This window comes from Erpetoichthys calabaricus, chromosome 2 (assembly GCF_900747795.2).
Source record: "Erpetoichthys calabaricus chromosome 2, fErpCal1.3, whole genome shotgun sequence".
Classification (NCBI taxonomy): domain Eukaryota; kingdom Metazoa; phylum Chordata; class Cladistia; order Polypteriformes; family Polypteridae; genus Erpetoichthys; species Erpetoichthys calabaricus.
In genome coordinates this window covers 292,029,693-292,044,329 of record NC_041395.2, presented here as the reverse complement: position 1 = coordinate 292,044,329, position 14,637 = coordinate 292,029,693, and the positions used below count along the sequence as shown (strand labels likewise).

The 14,637-nt window shown below is 37.9% G+C and overlaps 1 protein-coding gene across 1 annotated transcript in view; it reads left to right on the top strand.

Moving 5' to 3' along the window:
- atrnl1b (attractin-like 1b) overlaps positions 1 to 14,637 on the top strand; it is a 1,074,694-nt gene that overhangs the window by 552,699 nt on the left and 507,358 nt on the right. Inside the window, exons 22-23 of the mRNA XM_028795765.2 lie at positions 5,339 to 5,433; positions 5,972 to 6,050. Of these exons, the coding sequence (XP_028651598.1) occupies positions 5,339 to 5,433; positions 5,972 to 6,050 (174 nt within the window). The remainder of the gene's footprint in view (positions 1 to 5,338; positions 5,434 to 5,971; positions 6,051 to 14,637) is intronic.

Sequence of the window (14,637 nt, the reverse complement as noted above, 5' to 3'; positions counted from 1 at the left end):
GCGGCTCTTCCTTCATTTCTCCCTACTGCGTTCTTTTATCTCGCGAATATGTTGTTGCAATCCGCAGCGGGAGCGTTTCTATAAACTTAATTTAAACTTACGTTTTACACCGTGCTTTGTTTTCCTCATGAAGATGCTTGTATGCTTCACTCGCTCGCTTCTTATTGTTTCACTCCCTTCTCAATTGTTTAATTAATTTTTTGTTGTTCGCTGTTTGCGGCTCCTCCTTCATTTCTCCCTACTGCGTTCACAGTCTTTTCACGTGATTACGTGGGAGGCGTGATGACGTGACACTCAACTCCTCCTCCCACGGCCATCGAGCTGCCGTCCATTACAGTATATTGTGAAAAAAGAGGTTCCAGTTATGACCATTACGCGTTGAATTTCAAAATGAAACCTGCCTAACTTTTGTAAGTAAGCTGTAAGGAATCAGCCTGACAAATTTCAGCCTTCCACCTACACGGGAAGTTGCAGAATTAGTGATGAGTGAGTGAGTGAATCAGTCAGTCAGTCAGTGAGGGCTTTGCCTTTTATTAATTAGTATAGATATAGATACCTATGTCTCTGTTTTTTTTGTCAGTGCAGCTTTGACATCATGGACCATAAGGTGCATGTTAATTCAGCGTAAGCAGGAACACTAAAATAAAACTGAATAAAAAAAGAATTCAAGTGACGGTGAGATACGAAGAAGGCAGATTCACCAGCATTTGTGTGTCAGCTTTTATCCCTTCAGAGAAGAGAATTTCCAGTTCCATTATCTCAAAACACCACTCACATCTACAGTTATTCCCAGTTTCAGATAAAAAGTAACCACGTCAGATCTGGAGCGGGAGGATGGGTGTTCTATCATGATCGCGACTGAGAAAATTAAAGTGAAAAAAGATAACGCAAACTTTTACAAGTGCTATAAATTTATAAAGTGCTATAAAGCTATAAATTTACACTGGCTGTAACAGACACAAATCAAATGTATGTTTTTATTGTGTAATATTAACAATAAGAGCAGCTCACTACTCAATACGGTATATTTGCTGGGGAGCTGGTTTCGAACTCGTGACCTCCGGATTATAAATCGGCAGTTCTAACCACAGCACCACAGAAGCTGTACGTATTGTACTTGCACCTTTTGTGAAAGTGTTTATCTGATATTTGACCATCAGCCTTCACACATTATACAGTTCATGTCTACATTTTTTCATTTATTACTAAAACATGAAAAACGTTTCTGTTTTAACGATGTGTTTACATCGATTGTTATAGACACAAAACACACATCAAATTATTTCCCCTACAATTCCGAGTAGCTCACTCCCAGATAATCAATCAAGGCAGGAACTGGGAGAACTTCTTGCCCGTTCTGAGGCGGTGGGGGGATGGTATAGCAGGGGGGATGGTATAGCAGCTTGCTTACTGCTTAGGCTTATTGACACATTTAGAAGACAAAAGACGCTGACGGAAAGGTGCGAATGAATTTAAGGTGGGCCGGATTTACAAGTTTTTCGTTGGATCTGGTAATTCTAGTATTAAGGTTACAAACCATAAGCGAAGAGTTGAAACGCAAAGGAACCATATTACATTTGTAGTGTTTTTTTTCCAATAATTGTTGCGAAAAAATTGTACTTGAGAAATTTAGCCAAACGCTTGATGATTATTTACTTTTAACTAGGCAATTACATCATTGTGGTACATGCTGGTATTACAGTTTCATCTTTAAAAAGAATCCCTGGACCTCACCCATTTTCCTTCTGCTGTTCCATTCAGGGCAGTATTTCCTGAAACACAAAGCCACTCACAGCTTCTCAATCATGTGCCATTGGGATACACCAAGCTTTTTTGCAGTAAAATACTCAGACCCTAGTAATGCAAAAACAGTATATGGTAAACAAATATTTCCAACAAGCACTTTGAATGTTGTGGGCGGCATGGTGGCGCAGTGGTAGCGCTGCTGTCTCACAGTAAGGAGACCTGGGTTTGCTTCCTGAGTCCTCCCTGCGTGGAGTTTGCAAGTTCTCCCTGTGTCTGCGTGGGTTTCCTCCCACAGTCCAAAAACATGCAGGTTAGGTGCATTGATGATCCTAAATTGTCCCTAGTGTGTGCTTGGTGTGTGTGTGTGTGTGTGTGCGTGTGTCCTGCGGTGGGTTGGCGCCCTGCCCGGGATTTGTTCCTGCATTGCGCCCTGTGTTGGTTGGGATTCGCTCCAGCAGACCCCCGTGACCCTGTGTTAGCATATAGCAGGTTGGATAATGACTGACAGACTGAATATTGTTGAGAGTTGTTAAGCAACAGCTGAACTTGGAAACAACCATCCATATTTTCATCTTACTGTGTGTTAAGGAGTCCTCCAGGCCAGTCAGGCTTTGTCTTTGACTTAGATCAAATCCTAGGATTTACCTCAGTACCATTAAGGTTTGTCTTTTCTGTCTTGTTGCAGAGGATCTCAACCTTCCTAAGAATCTGTGGACATGTTCAAACGATTCACTATTCTGTACGAAACTTGTACATTGTGCTTTATTATTATTATTGTTTGTTGTTATCCCCAACTCCTTCTGATTCACTAAATGTAAATGGCATCTCATTTTTGGGACTTTTATTACAAAATTTCAATATGTTATGTGTATATGTGTGTTTATTTTACATTTTTACACAAACAGTCGTTAAGTTTATGTGTACTGCTAAGGTTTTTATTTTTTTTTAATTTTCTCATTTATCATACAAGAGTGAATAATACATGCCATTATCAGATTTCAAGATTTCTCAACATGTGTTGTCAAGATGTGTTGCAGTTAATTAATTCTTATGAAAATTGCTTTTACCCACTCTGTCCAATGCAAGTTAAATAAAATGCTGCTATGCTGACATATCTTGATATTTATTTATTACACGTATACATAATAAAGTAAACTGCGAAGAATGCTTTGCTGAACATTCATACATAAGCAGTATATGAGTTTATTTATACTGTGTAAATAAAAAATACAGTTGGCTGTGTTTACATGGTAGTCACTCTGCCCGGTAACAGGCTCTTGGCCCATCTTGTTCCTGACAAAATAGGCTCAGACCCTATGCTAACATAAGCAAGTTCAGGAAGATTTTGTCACTTGCACAAAACTACACATGTGTATAAGAAATATTTTAGATGCTTGTTTCAGTCACACTTTATGAGATTTTGGTTTCCAAATGCACATGATTGCATTTTTAATTCTTTTCATAGTTTATTTGATTATTAGAGGCATAGGAATATATATGCATAATTAAATATTCTCCACGTATAATAAAATCTTATGAAAGGCACTGTATGTCATTAAGACCTTGGCGGCTATTAAAAATTTAACATGGTCCCTGCTGAATAAATATATGTGATAGCTTTACCATTTACACTATTCTTTTCAGTTTGCTTTTTATTCCTCCTCCAATACACTGCTAGGCATTAATACATATGGGAAAAAGCTTTTCTTGTGTGATGTGAAAGAATGGACAATGCTGACTTCTTGTTTTTACAGCCAAGTGTTCAAGTCAAGGGAAACAAGGATTCCTAAGATGTACATTATGGGGAACTGAGTTCTTATGTTTATTTTTATACAGTTGCACTCAGATTTATTCAAACCCCATTGCAAATTAAGTTTATTGGCAAAATTAACAATTATTTAGCTATTTTCAATAAACAAATCAATCAAGAACAATTTAAATAGCTCAACACAACTAATATTACGAGTGGTTTATCCACATTCAACACAAAATGCCACTTTTAATGACTTGCTGCAGTTTAAAATTATTCAAGCATCTTTAATACTTAGTAGAGAATCCTTTTGCTGTTATGACTTGCTGCAAACGTGATGCATAAGCAGACTCCAGCTTCCAGTAGGGTTCCTGAGAAACATTACCCCATTCCTCATGGGCAATGGCCTCTATCTCACTAATGTTCTTGGGCTTGCTTGCTGCAACTGCCTTCTTCAGATCCCACCAGAGATTTTCTGTGGGGTTCAAGTCAGGTGACTGTGACGGCCACTCTAAAATCTATCAGGACTTTTTCTGAAACCAAGCCTTAGTGGACTTTGAGGTTTACTTGGGATCATTGTCCTCTTGGAATGACCAGTGATGCACAAGCTTCAGCTTCCATAGAGATAGTATGATGTTTTCTCCTAGGATTTCTTGATACTTGATTAAATCCATCTTGCCCTCCACATGCTGCAGGTTTCCAGTGCCAGAAGAAGCAAAGCAGCCCCAGTGCATCACCATGCAACTGCCATGCTTCATCTGCCGACAGAGTGTTCTTTTCAGTAAATTCTTCATTCTTCTGCCTCCAAGACATACTGTTGATCCATAGGCCTGAAAAGTTCCAGTTTTGTTTCATTGCTCCACAGAATAGAATCCCAATATATATGGTTTTGAGCATATCGGAGCCGACTTTTCTTGTACTTATGGGTCAGTAGTGGTGTATATCGGAGTTTGGGCATGGAGATCTTCAGTGTTTAGTATGCACCTTACTGTGGAAACTGAAACCTTGGTGCCTGCTGCCACAAAGTCTTGCTGCAAGTCTTTTGCAGTCACTTGAGGGTTTTTGGCCACCTGCCTCCTCAGACACATGGTGGCAGCTTTCAATAGCTTCCTCTTTCTGCCACGTCCAGCTAGTGCAGCCAGTGTTCCTTTAACTTTGAACTTGCAAACTACGCTTCCAACAATATCTGTAGGAACATCCAGTGCCTTTGATATCTTTTTGTATTCTTTTCCTTTTTTGTGCAAGAAAATGATCTCTTAACCTTTTGGATAGTTCTCTTGACTTACCCATGTTTCTAACATGCAATCAACCATCACTGTGAACAAATCCCTAGCCAGTCCAGGTATCTGATGTGTTCAATCTCAAGCACACCTAATGCAACTAATGAGGCCCTTGATTAATTGCATCAGGTGTGCTTGAGACAACACTTGACTTGCAAATGTGTGCTCTTATGGGGGATTCTATTCAGGGGTTTGAATAATTTTGAGACTGCAGTAGTCATGAAAAGTGCCATTTTGTGTTGCACTTGTAATATTAGATGTGCTGAGCAATTTAAATTGTTCTTGTTTGATTTGTTTATTGCAAGGAGAGTTTGTAAATTTTGCCAATAAACTTAATTTGCAATGGGGGTTGAATGATTTTGATATAATATTATATAACACAAAAACTACCTTTGTTTTTAACATTTTTTCCCATCTTGTCTTGCCCTGCTAATGTGAATGTGAAATACACTAGATGACATTTTTCTTTCTTTTTCTTTTGAACCTTCTCTGTATGATTTGCTGTCTCCAGCTGGCTGCCTGCCCTTGGACTGTGTGTGATACTTGTTTATCTTGTCCACAGATAGCCTTCTCATTGACTATCAGTTCACCTTCAGCCTCCTCCAGGAGGATGACCGTCATTATACAGCTATCAACTTCATGGCTAACCCAGAGCAGGTGGGTAGACTGTCTGTTGTAAAATGTAATGAATGAGTCAAGGCTCTGGAGGTGCCATTCAGTTTCTTGTCAAGCCAGGCCTTTTACTGTTTGTGTGAAAATCAGACTGAATAGCAGGGGAGAATCCTTTTTTTCTCCTTATTAAATATGTAGGAAATTAAAATTAGTCACAATGCTGGATTTTTGATATTCATATACAGTACAATAGGATCCTTACCTTCTGGCATACTTGATTATTTTTATTTAAACCTGTACATATACAATTTTAGGATTTTTTTTAATGTCTGTTTAAAAATATTTTGATAAATAGTAATATACTGAAATAGCATTTGTAATGTCAATTTAATGATGTGTTAGCAGTTAATTTTTATATTTGGGCCAACCTCAATTGGAACTCCCAGAATCTCAATGCTGACCCACATTTTACTATATTGTCTTCTGGTTTATTAAGCTTAAAATGACTCTTATGATAAAATATTTAACCTATACCAGTTCTGGTTTATCAGCTATATATGTTTGATTTTTCTTTTATCCACAGTCAAACAAGAATCTTGATATGTCTATAAACGCATCCAACAATTTCAATCTGAACATCACATGGTCAGTGGGATCAACAGGTAAGAACGTTTTAAAAAGCTGGTGAGTCTGAGAGAGGTGCACACTTCACACACAAAGTGGTTTCCTGTTTTAAAAAGACACTAAGAACCTTTTCATTTTCAACTGTATATTCAGTAGGTTCATGAGTCTTGTACTTTCAAATTGCCACTTTCAGAAGTAGTTAGGGTGCAAACTGGGTTACTTGCAATTAAAGCCTAAGTTAGCTATTTTTGAAATTAAAGCAATGTGGCCTACTCATTTACCCCAGAAATGTTTCATCATAAGTGAAGAATTATTTCTAAGTTTATTACAAAAAAAAAAAAATGTACAGTAATCCCTCGCTACTTCGCGGTTCACTTTTTGCGGATTCACGACTTCGCGGGTTTTTAAATACAAGTGATTGCCCGCCTATCGCGGAAGTTATGTTCCAGACACATCAGCAACAGGAGAAAATCCGCGATATGGAAAGACCATATAAATAAACATTTTTATAGTTTAAGCCTTAAAATACCCATCCCACATGCTTTAAACACATGTAAACTTATAAAACACACTTTGTTAACACATATGATATGTGGATGTCGGGCTAAGGATATGAGTAACATCTCACTATTATAAAACATTTTAACTTCATGCAAGACAAGACAGTGAGACAGGAAAATACAAGGCTTTAAAATTATTGACACGCAGAGCGACAAGCTTCACAAAGCCAGCACAAAGTCCACTTCTCCTTAGCGTTCATTCAGGTCCCCACCCCCTTGACAATGCGAAGTGGCAGGAGCGTACTGCGCCTCCGAGGAGGGGGGGGGGGGGTTTGAGCGAACGTGCGTTCAGCCCTCACACACCCCCACTCCTCCTGATCCTTCCGAACGCGCAGAGCGACAAGCAGGCATTTTGGCAGAAGCAGCACAAAGTCCATTTCTGCTCAGCGTGAGTTCAGCTGCCCCCCTTCACAAAGCGAGTGCAGACACATTGACGTCTGATCGCTGCGTGCAGTGTGCAGTGTTGGTCTGCAGTGTTTAAGAATGTAGAAAGTGTTTAAGAGCATAGGAAGTGTTTATAAGAGTGTGGGAAAGGTTAACAAGAGAGTGAGAAAGGTGTATAAGAGTGTGGGAAGGGTTTATAAAGCCTTAAAATATGTATAAATAATAAAATAAATATAGGTCGCTACTTCGCGGATTTTCACCTATCGCGGGGGGCTCTGGAACGTAACCCCCGCGATAAGTGAGGGATTACTGTATCTCCTCCAACGGTTTACAGTGGTGTTTTATGGGACACATATAACAGGTGAACTAGTGAAATTGAGGAAACATTCAGTCACATTTGGGGTATAAATGCTAAGCAGTGTTCTGCTGTAGCTAACAAGATCAAAAAACAAACTTGCTCTTATCAAAACTGTCCTTTTGTCCTTGCAGCTTTGATTGCTTCTTCCATTTTAATTTCAAAAAATGGAAAAATGTTTGTGTAACACAAAGATTGATAATGGCTGGAAAGTTATCCCTATCAGAATCTCAGACAGCAGCTTTGTGAGATTAAACAGTCATGTCCCTGTTTTCAGTGGTGGTTAGCAGTAAGTTCCCCTCTATGTAGCAAAGGCATTCGTTCTCAGTAGGCATTTGCTAATTTTGCACCACCAATTGCCAGCGTCTCAGTGTAGCTTCAGGCTTTACATTTTCTACTCTCAGTCTTTCCACTTCTTTCCTTTCTGTCTCTTTTTTTTCTTTCACCTTCAATCTGTTATAGCTTCTAATCTGTATTTTATGACTCATATAGATATGCTTAAACCATTGGCTAAACGTTTAATTTTTTTCATAGTCGGACATATTAATACATTTACATTTACATTTACAACATTTAGCAGACGCTCTTATCCAGAGCGACTTACAACAGTGCTTAGTAGTCTACGACTGTTCTTCAGTCTTTAAGGCTAGGATTAAATCTACTGTCATTAAACAAGTTACCGCTGACCAAGTTGTACACAAAAAAATAAAATAATAGCTTATTTTTCTTGCCTGAAGAAGGGGCCTGAGTTGCCTTGAAAGCTTGCATATTGTAATCTTTTTAAATAAAAGATGTAATTTTGCTTGACCTTTCAGCTTATTTATGGAAATGCTTGCCCAAAAAAAAAAAAACTTTTACAGGTAAAAAGTATAGCCTCCATTAGCTTTATTGTACAGTATAATTGCAACTGCACCATTTACAAAACGTGCTACAAGCCGTTGTTGGTGAAAGGTTACCATATATACTGTATATACAGTATACAGGGTGTCCCAAAAGTCACTATACACTTTTAATAAATTCCTAAAAATTACACAAGAAACTGAGTTTATTAATATTTCTAGCATCAACAAAGGAGTCATTGCAGGTTTACCTGCTAGGCTAGCCATCACGTTCTAATGCCTTGAAGACTAGTTGTATACCTCCACATGAATGCCTCCATTTTGTTCAACTTTCAGCTACCTTCCGGCACCAGCCTCTCAGACATTTTGCAGCATCTCTTCCCCGACCTTGCTGCAGGCCGTGCAGATTCTTTCCTCAAGCTGTGACAGGTTACGGGGCTTAGTGGCATACACTTTGCTTTTGATATAACACCACAAAAAAAGGTGTAAGGTCAGGGGAGCGCAGAGCCCATTTGAGGGGACCCCTTTGACCGATCCATCGGCCAGGAAACTTGATGTTCAAGAAATCTCTGACTAACCTGGCAGTGTGGGGAGGGGGTGCCATAGTTAAAGGAATGACACGTTTACAAAAACTGCAAAGCCTTAAGTTGTCATATGCCGATGGCTTAAGTCTCTCCGAATGATACCTGGAACGAAATAGAAAAAAGGAAGTGTATAGTGACTTTTGGGACACCCTGTATAGAGAGGGAATGAAGTTTAGTGGACTGGCAGACTTGTTTGACAATGGTGGAAACTCTCATAATAAATTATATTTTTGCAAAAGCAACATTGATGCTCATATTTAAACACTCAGGAAAATTCTCCACTTATTAAATGTGTCAATTTTGAAGTTTTAAGGCTTTTAGTAAAAGTTTCTTGTCATGCCTAAACTAACATTTTTTAAATATGAATTTATAGATAACAACAGATGATTTCTGGTGAAATAAAATGTATTTTAAGAGTCTGAAAGAAATACATGTGACTTTAAAATACCCAACATATCCTTTAATATTCACTGCATGCTTGTTTAAAAGAAAGTCTGAAACATTTTACCACTGGGAAATAAAATAATGCTTTGAATAATTTATTGTTGTTTACATTTTGGAGAGAATAAACAATGCATAATCTGCACACTCACGGCTTATCAATGCTAAAACAAGGCTGGCACAAGGACCAGTACTGATATGTAAGTTGTGTTGATGGCAAAAACAAGAGAAAATAGTCTTAACTGGAAAAGGAGAAAGTAGGTAAATACAGTATGCCAGAAAAATATTAAAAATCCCAGAAGCACATGTAATACAGTATTTTTTTATTCTTCAAATTGGTTAAATAATTGTCATTAGCATAATGAAAATTTATAGTCATTTTTATGCTTATATTATTATGTTAGGCACTGAGAAGCAGAAGAAGATGCCAAACCATTTTGCTGTAACATTTGTTAGACTTTTTGTTTCTGTCAGTTGAGCAGGTTTTCACCACCTCCTTAAAGCTTGATGCTATAATTATTAAGTTTGCCTTTTTGGAATCCAAGAAAAGTTAATTTGAAGTGAAACATGTTGAATATTTATTTTTCCTTATGTTTGTTCATGCTAATTTTAACTTGTTATATATTTCAGCTCATTCGTTTTAATACTTAGTCGATTGTTCCGAGCAATCTGACTAGCTTGTTTTGCACAGATAGATGAGCATTTCATTTACTGTGAATCCAGCTATCCTTTTCAGTACCTGCTGCCTTCAGTTCTGAGTTGATGGGTAGCTTAGGTAGTTGAGGTAAAGTGATGGAGTGTCCGTCTACTGTGCAGCGCGTTCACACATAGTCAGCTTAAAGTCACCAGCCTGTCAAACACAGGGGAAGTATAAAAGACATCCCAGACAATGTTTAATCCAGGGTGTAAAATGTTATAAATGCCAAACCCTTGAGAGACACGCTGCGCCTGTTTGTTACATAGTGCACTACTGGTCATTTATTACATAACATTCCACTTTACTATAGTAAAATATCCAGAAATGTGGTTTCTGGTTAGTATTTGAAGATAATGCATTCTTAGGGATTTTTTTTTCATGTTGATTTAATGTCTAATTTATAATACAGATAATTTATTGTTCTTTCACCATATATTTGAAAACTTCAGAAGCCATCAGCAAGGAAAATTTACAGAGCATCTTTGTGAATATTTAAATTTTTTTAAGGCAGCAAACCAATCGACAGTGTGAAAAGAGGTGTCTTATTTGTCTTCTGTCTCTTAATTATTTAATTGACATTAATGTTGTCCTTTTTAAATGCTTTATGGTGTCCTTCATTAATTAACAGCTTGTGAACCTCAGTTCAAAAATTCAGAACTAAAGCATTATAAAGTGTGCGTGATTTCAATTAAGATAAACTTCCTGCGACTCTACTGTTAATACTGAGATTATAATGTCATTGTTTAAGAGATGTGACTCAAAATTAATTTTTTTTTAAACCTCTGATTAAATTTGTGTCTGGAACAATTCAAATATTTCACCTTGTGCTGATAAATAGGACAAGCTAATCTTTCATTGCAGACTTCTTCAAACATTTTTTCTTAACTGTTTTTTTCTATTAATGTTGAATGAATTTTTAACGTTAAGCAAACATGATACAATGAAAAGTAAGAACATTTGAACAAAACACCAACTCTTAAAACTTGCAAGACGTTTCCTTCTACTAACTTATTTTAAAATTGTATTTGTTTCTCTTCTCATTCTTCTTTTGTAGCTCTTTGTCCTGGCAGTAGTTGTGAAGGCAGATCTGGGTGGGCTGTCATTGTCTCAGCGTTAATCTTCAACCAATATCTTGGTTCAGTAAAGCAAGATAAAGTTTAGTTTGAAACCAGCCTATTTGTTTTTATTGTCATCTTGTGAAAAAAGTTAATCATGCAATACAAAAAACACCACCCAACATTTAATCATTTTTATACGGAAGCGTAGTAGGGCCATGGTGAAAAAAAAAATACGGACACAGTGAAGGAAAAAAAAACTAAATGTCGAGATTAAAGTCGACATGTTGAGTTTATTCTCGACATTTCCACTTTATTCTTGACATTTATGTTGAGATTAAAGTCGTCATGTTAACTTTATTCGCGACATTTCCACTTTATTCTTGCCATTTATGTCGAGATTAAAGTCGACATTTCCACTTTATTCTTGTAGTTTATTTTGTCAGTAGAATGTCGCAAACTAAACTTCATCTTAAAATGAATGTTTAATTTACTAGATTTTCTCAAACCCTGTCATAAGTTAACGTAGCACATTTAAATGCTTTATATTAAGTGTTCCCGACCCAGTTGTTAATCTCTACGCACTTCTTAAACTGACTTCCTCTTGCACTGAGGAGGTGCCGGCAGCGATCGCCGCACATTGACTTCATGATATTCCTGCTCTATGAACATTCAGAATACTAAGATAAATACTTGATATCTTTTTAATGATGAAATGCATTAAAGCATGTATTAAACATGGGTGGCAGGGGACACGGTGGCGTGGCTATAGTGCTGCTTCCTTGCTTTAAGGGGTCCCCAGTGTACGTTCAGTGTAGAGAACTTTATGGCAGGTGTGTGTGTATTGCACAGGTTTAACTCAAATATTGTGTAAATGTTGGGTTTGTGATGTGGTGGTCGGAGACATGAACACAGAATTCAATGGATGTTCTTCTGAGCGGGCTTTCTTTATTGCATGCATGCTGTCTCTGTCTGACGTACTAAACCCTCAGTTCCTATCCTTCCTTTTTCTTTCTCCACCTAACCAATCACCACACGATAAACGTCTTTGTGAAATTAAAACTAGTTATAAACTTAGCCCACGGAGTGTTCAGAACTTAAAATAAGAAATCTTTGTTTAACATGTTTAATTATGCCATCCATTCTGGGTTGCACCCATCCCAGCAAGCATTGTGTGTGAGGCAGGAGCAAATCCTGAATGGGGCACCAGCACATCACTGGGTGAATACGAGCAACATATACAGTAGCAGTGTCAATAATACATAACAAAACCCCACATCCTACATGGCTTTGAAAGGAAACTGAAGCACGCCGAGTAAACCCACCAGAAAAACATGCAAACTCAAGGCAGGGAACACCCGGGTCCCCCTTGCTGCGAGGCAGCAGTGCAACCACCACGCCACCGTGCCTCCACATGCTTTAATACATTTCATCATGAAAATGATATCAAGTATTTATCTTAGCATTCTAAATGTTCAGAGAGCAGGAATATCATGAAGTGAATGTATTCTGTGTGGTGATCGCTGCCTGCGCCTCCTCTTAGTGCGGAGGAAATCAGTTTAAGAAGCACATACCAATTGACATGGGTCGGGGAACACTTAACACAAAGCATTTAATGTGCTACATAATTTATGACGGGGTTTGAGAAAATCTAGTAAATGAAACATTCATTTTAAGATGAAGTTTAGTTTGCAACATTCTACTGACAAAATAAACTATGAGAATAAAGTGGAAATTTCGACTTTAATCTCGACATAAATGGTGAGAATAAAGAGGAAATGTCGAGAATAAAGTCAAAATGTTTACTTTAATCTCAACATTTAGTTTTTTTTCTTCACTGTATCCGTATTTTTTTTTTCATCATGGTCCTACTACGCTTCTATATTTTTTAAACCTTTTCAGAAAGTTATAATTTTCTGAAGTGAAATTTGGCAACACCCCCACAAGGTACCCTGTTGTCCCTATATAAATGAGGCCATAAATACAAGTAGAAGAAAGCATCAATCAATCTTTTTATTATCTAAGTCTTGTAAGAGGTAACACTTACAGGAGTGCAAGCACCTTATTAGCAAGTGTTACAAAGGAGGAATCCGTAATGCGCTCTGTTCATACACTTCATTGATTACGTCACAATTCCAAGGAATTCATTACATAATCAGAAAACCTTTAACATCATTGGTTACATTAAGTTGCTAACATTGATACCTTAAATGGTCATAATTAATCTGGTCCCCTTGGCTGATTGACAGTCCTGTTAACTTAAAGGTATGTCGATTTTTAAATGTTTTTAGATATGCTTTTGCTGGGCTAATTTAGAATTGGCAGTCAACTAAAGCACATCTTTGGGGTGTGAGGAAATCCATACATACATGGAAAAAACATGCAAACTTCACATAGAAAGGGGGTGTATGTGGTGTTCAAACCTAGGATATTAAAACATAAATGAGGACTTAAAAATAAATCATACTTTCATATATCAGTAGACACTGATAACTACTTAGTTTGTTTCTTCTCAATTCTCTGTGTATGCTTTATTATTTTGTTTTTATATCATAAGAAATTTCAACAAAGATGGCACTATTTTTATTTGTTTATTTTTTTTTTGTGAAGCTGGTAATGAAAGTGGGCGGCACGGTGGCGCAGTGTGTAGCGCTGCAGTCTCGCAGTAAGGAGACCTGGGGACCTGGGTTCGCTTCCCGGGTCCTCCCTGCGTGGAGTTTGCATGTTCTCCCCGTGTCTGCGTGGGTTTCCTCCGGGCGCTCCGGTTTCCTCCCACAGTCCAAAGACATGCGGGTTAGGTGGATTGGCGATTTTAAATTGGCCCTAGTGTGTGCTTGGTGTGTGGGTGTTTGTGTGTGTCCTGCGGTGGGTTGGCACCCTGCCCGGGATTGGTTCCTGCCTTGTGCCCTGTGTTGGCTGGGATTGGCTCCAGCAGACCCCCGTGACCCTGTGTTCGGATTCAGCGGGATGGAAAATGGATGGATGGATGGATGGTAATGAAAGTTATGTAACAGTTTATCAAGACCCTGTTAAAATGCCAGTTTCCAAACAGTCTTAGTATGTTCTGGCCTTACAGTGGACAGTACAATACTGTAGGTGAACTCAGAAAATTTTACACAGCTAGTGAGGCCATGTTTAAAAAGTAGTAACAGCACTTTTCATTGCATTCTGAGTTAATCAGAATCACCCTGTGTGTATCCTTGGTTAGTAGCAGTTACTGTAATTGCAAATGTCTCCTGCTGTAATTTTAAGAGTGTATCTCAGTTATGTAGACAGCAAGCTATGTGATTGTATGTCTCTGGTGGAAATGGATGCAGAGATAGGGCGAAGAACACTTTAAAATTCATTACATAAATCAGTGTTAACTAACAACCTGAGCTGTCTTTATCACCAGTGGATTTTAAACCATCTTTTAGAAATGTTTCCAACATTTTACCAGTCTTCAAGTAATTTTTTCCCCCTCAGTCTTTTTTTTAAACCTTTTTTTGGCAATGAGATATCTAAGGACCATCAGGCTTATTTATTAACACTTTCTTAGAACATCTTTTCGGCCATGTGTAAAGTTTTGCTAATTTTGAAATGCTTTGTTGAAAAGGAAAATACATAAAGCCTGTGGATTACAGCATGGTCACTGGGTGGCTGCAAATGCTAACAGAGGGATTCACCACTAATGTTTCAAGTGTCATCCCACAGTCCAAAAAACATCATTC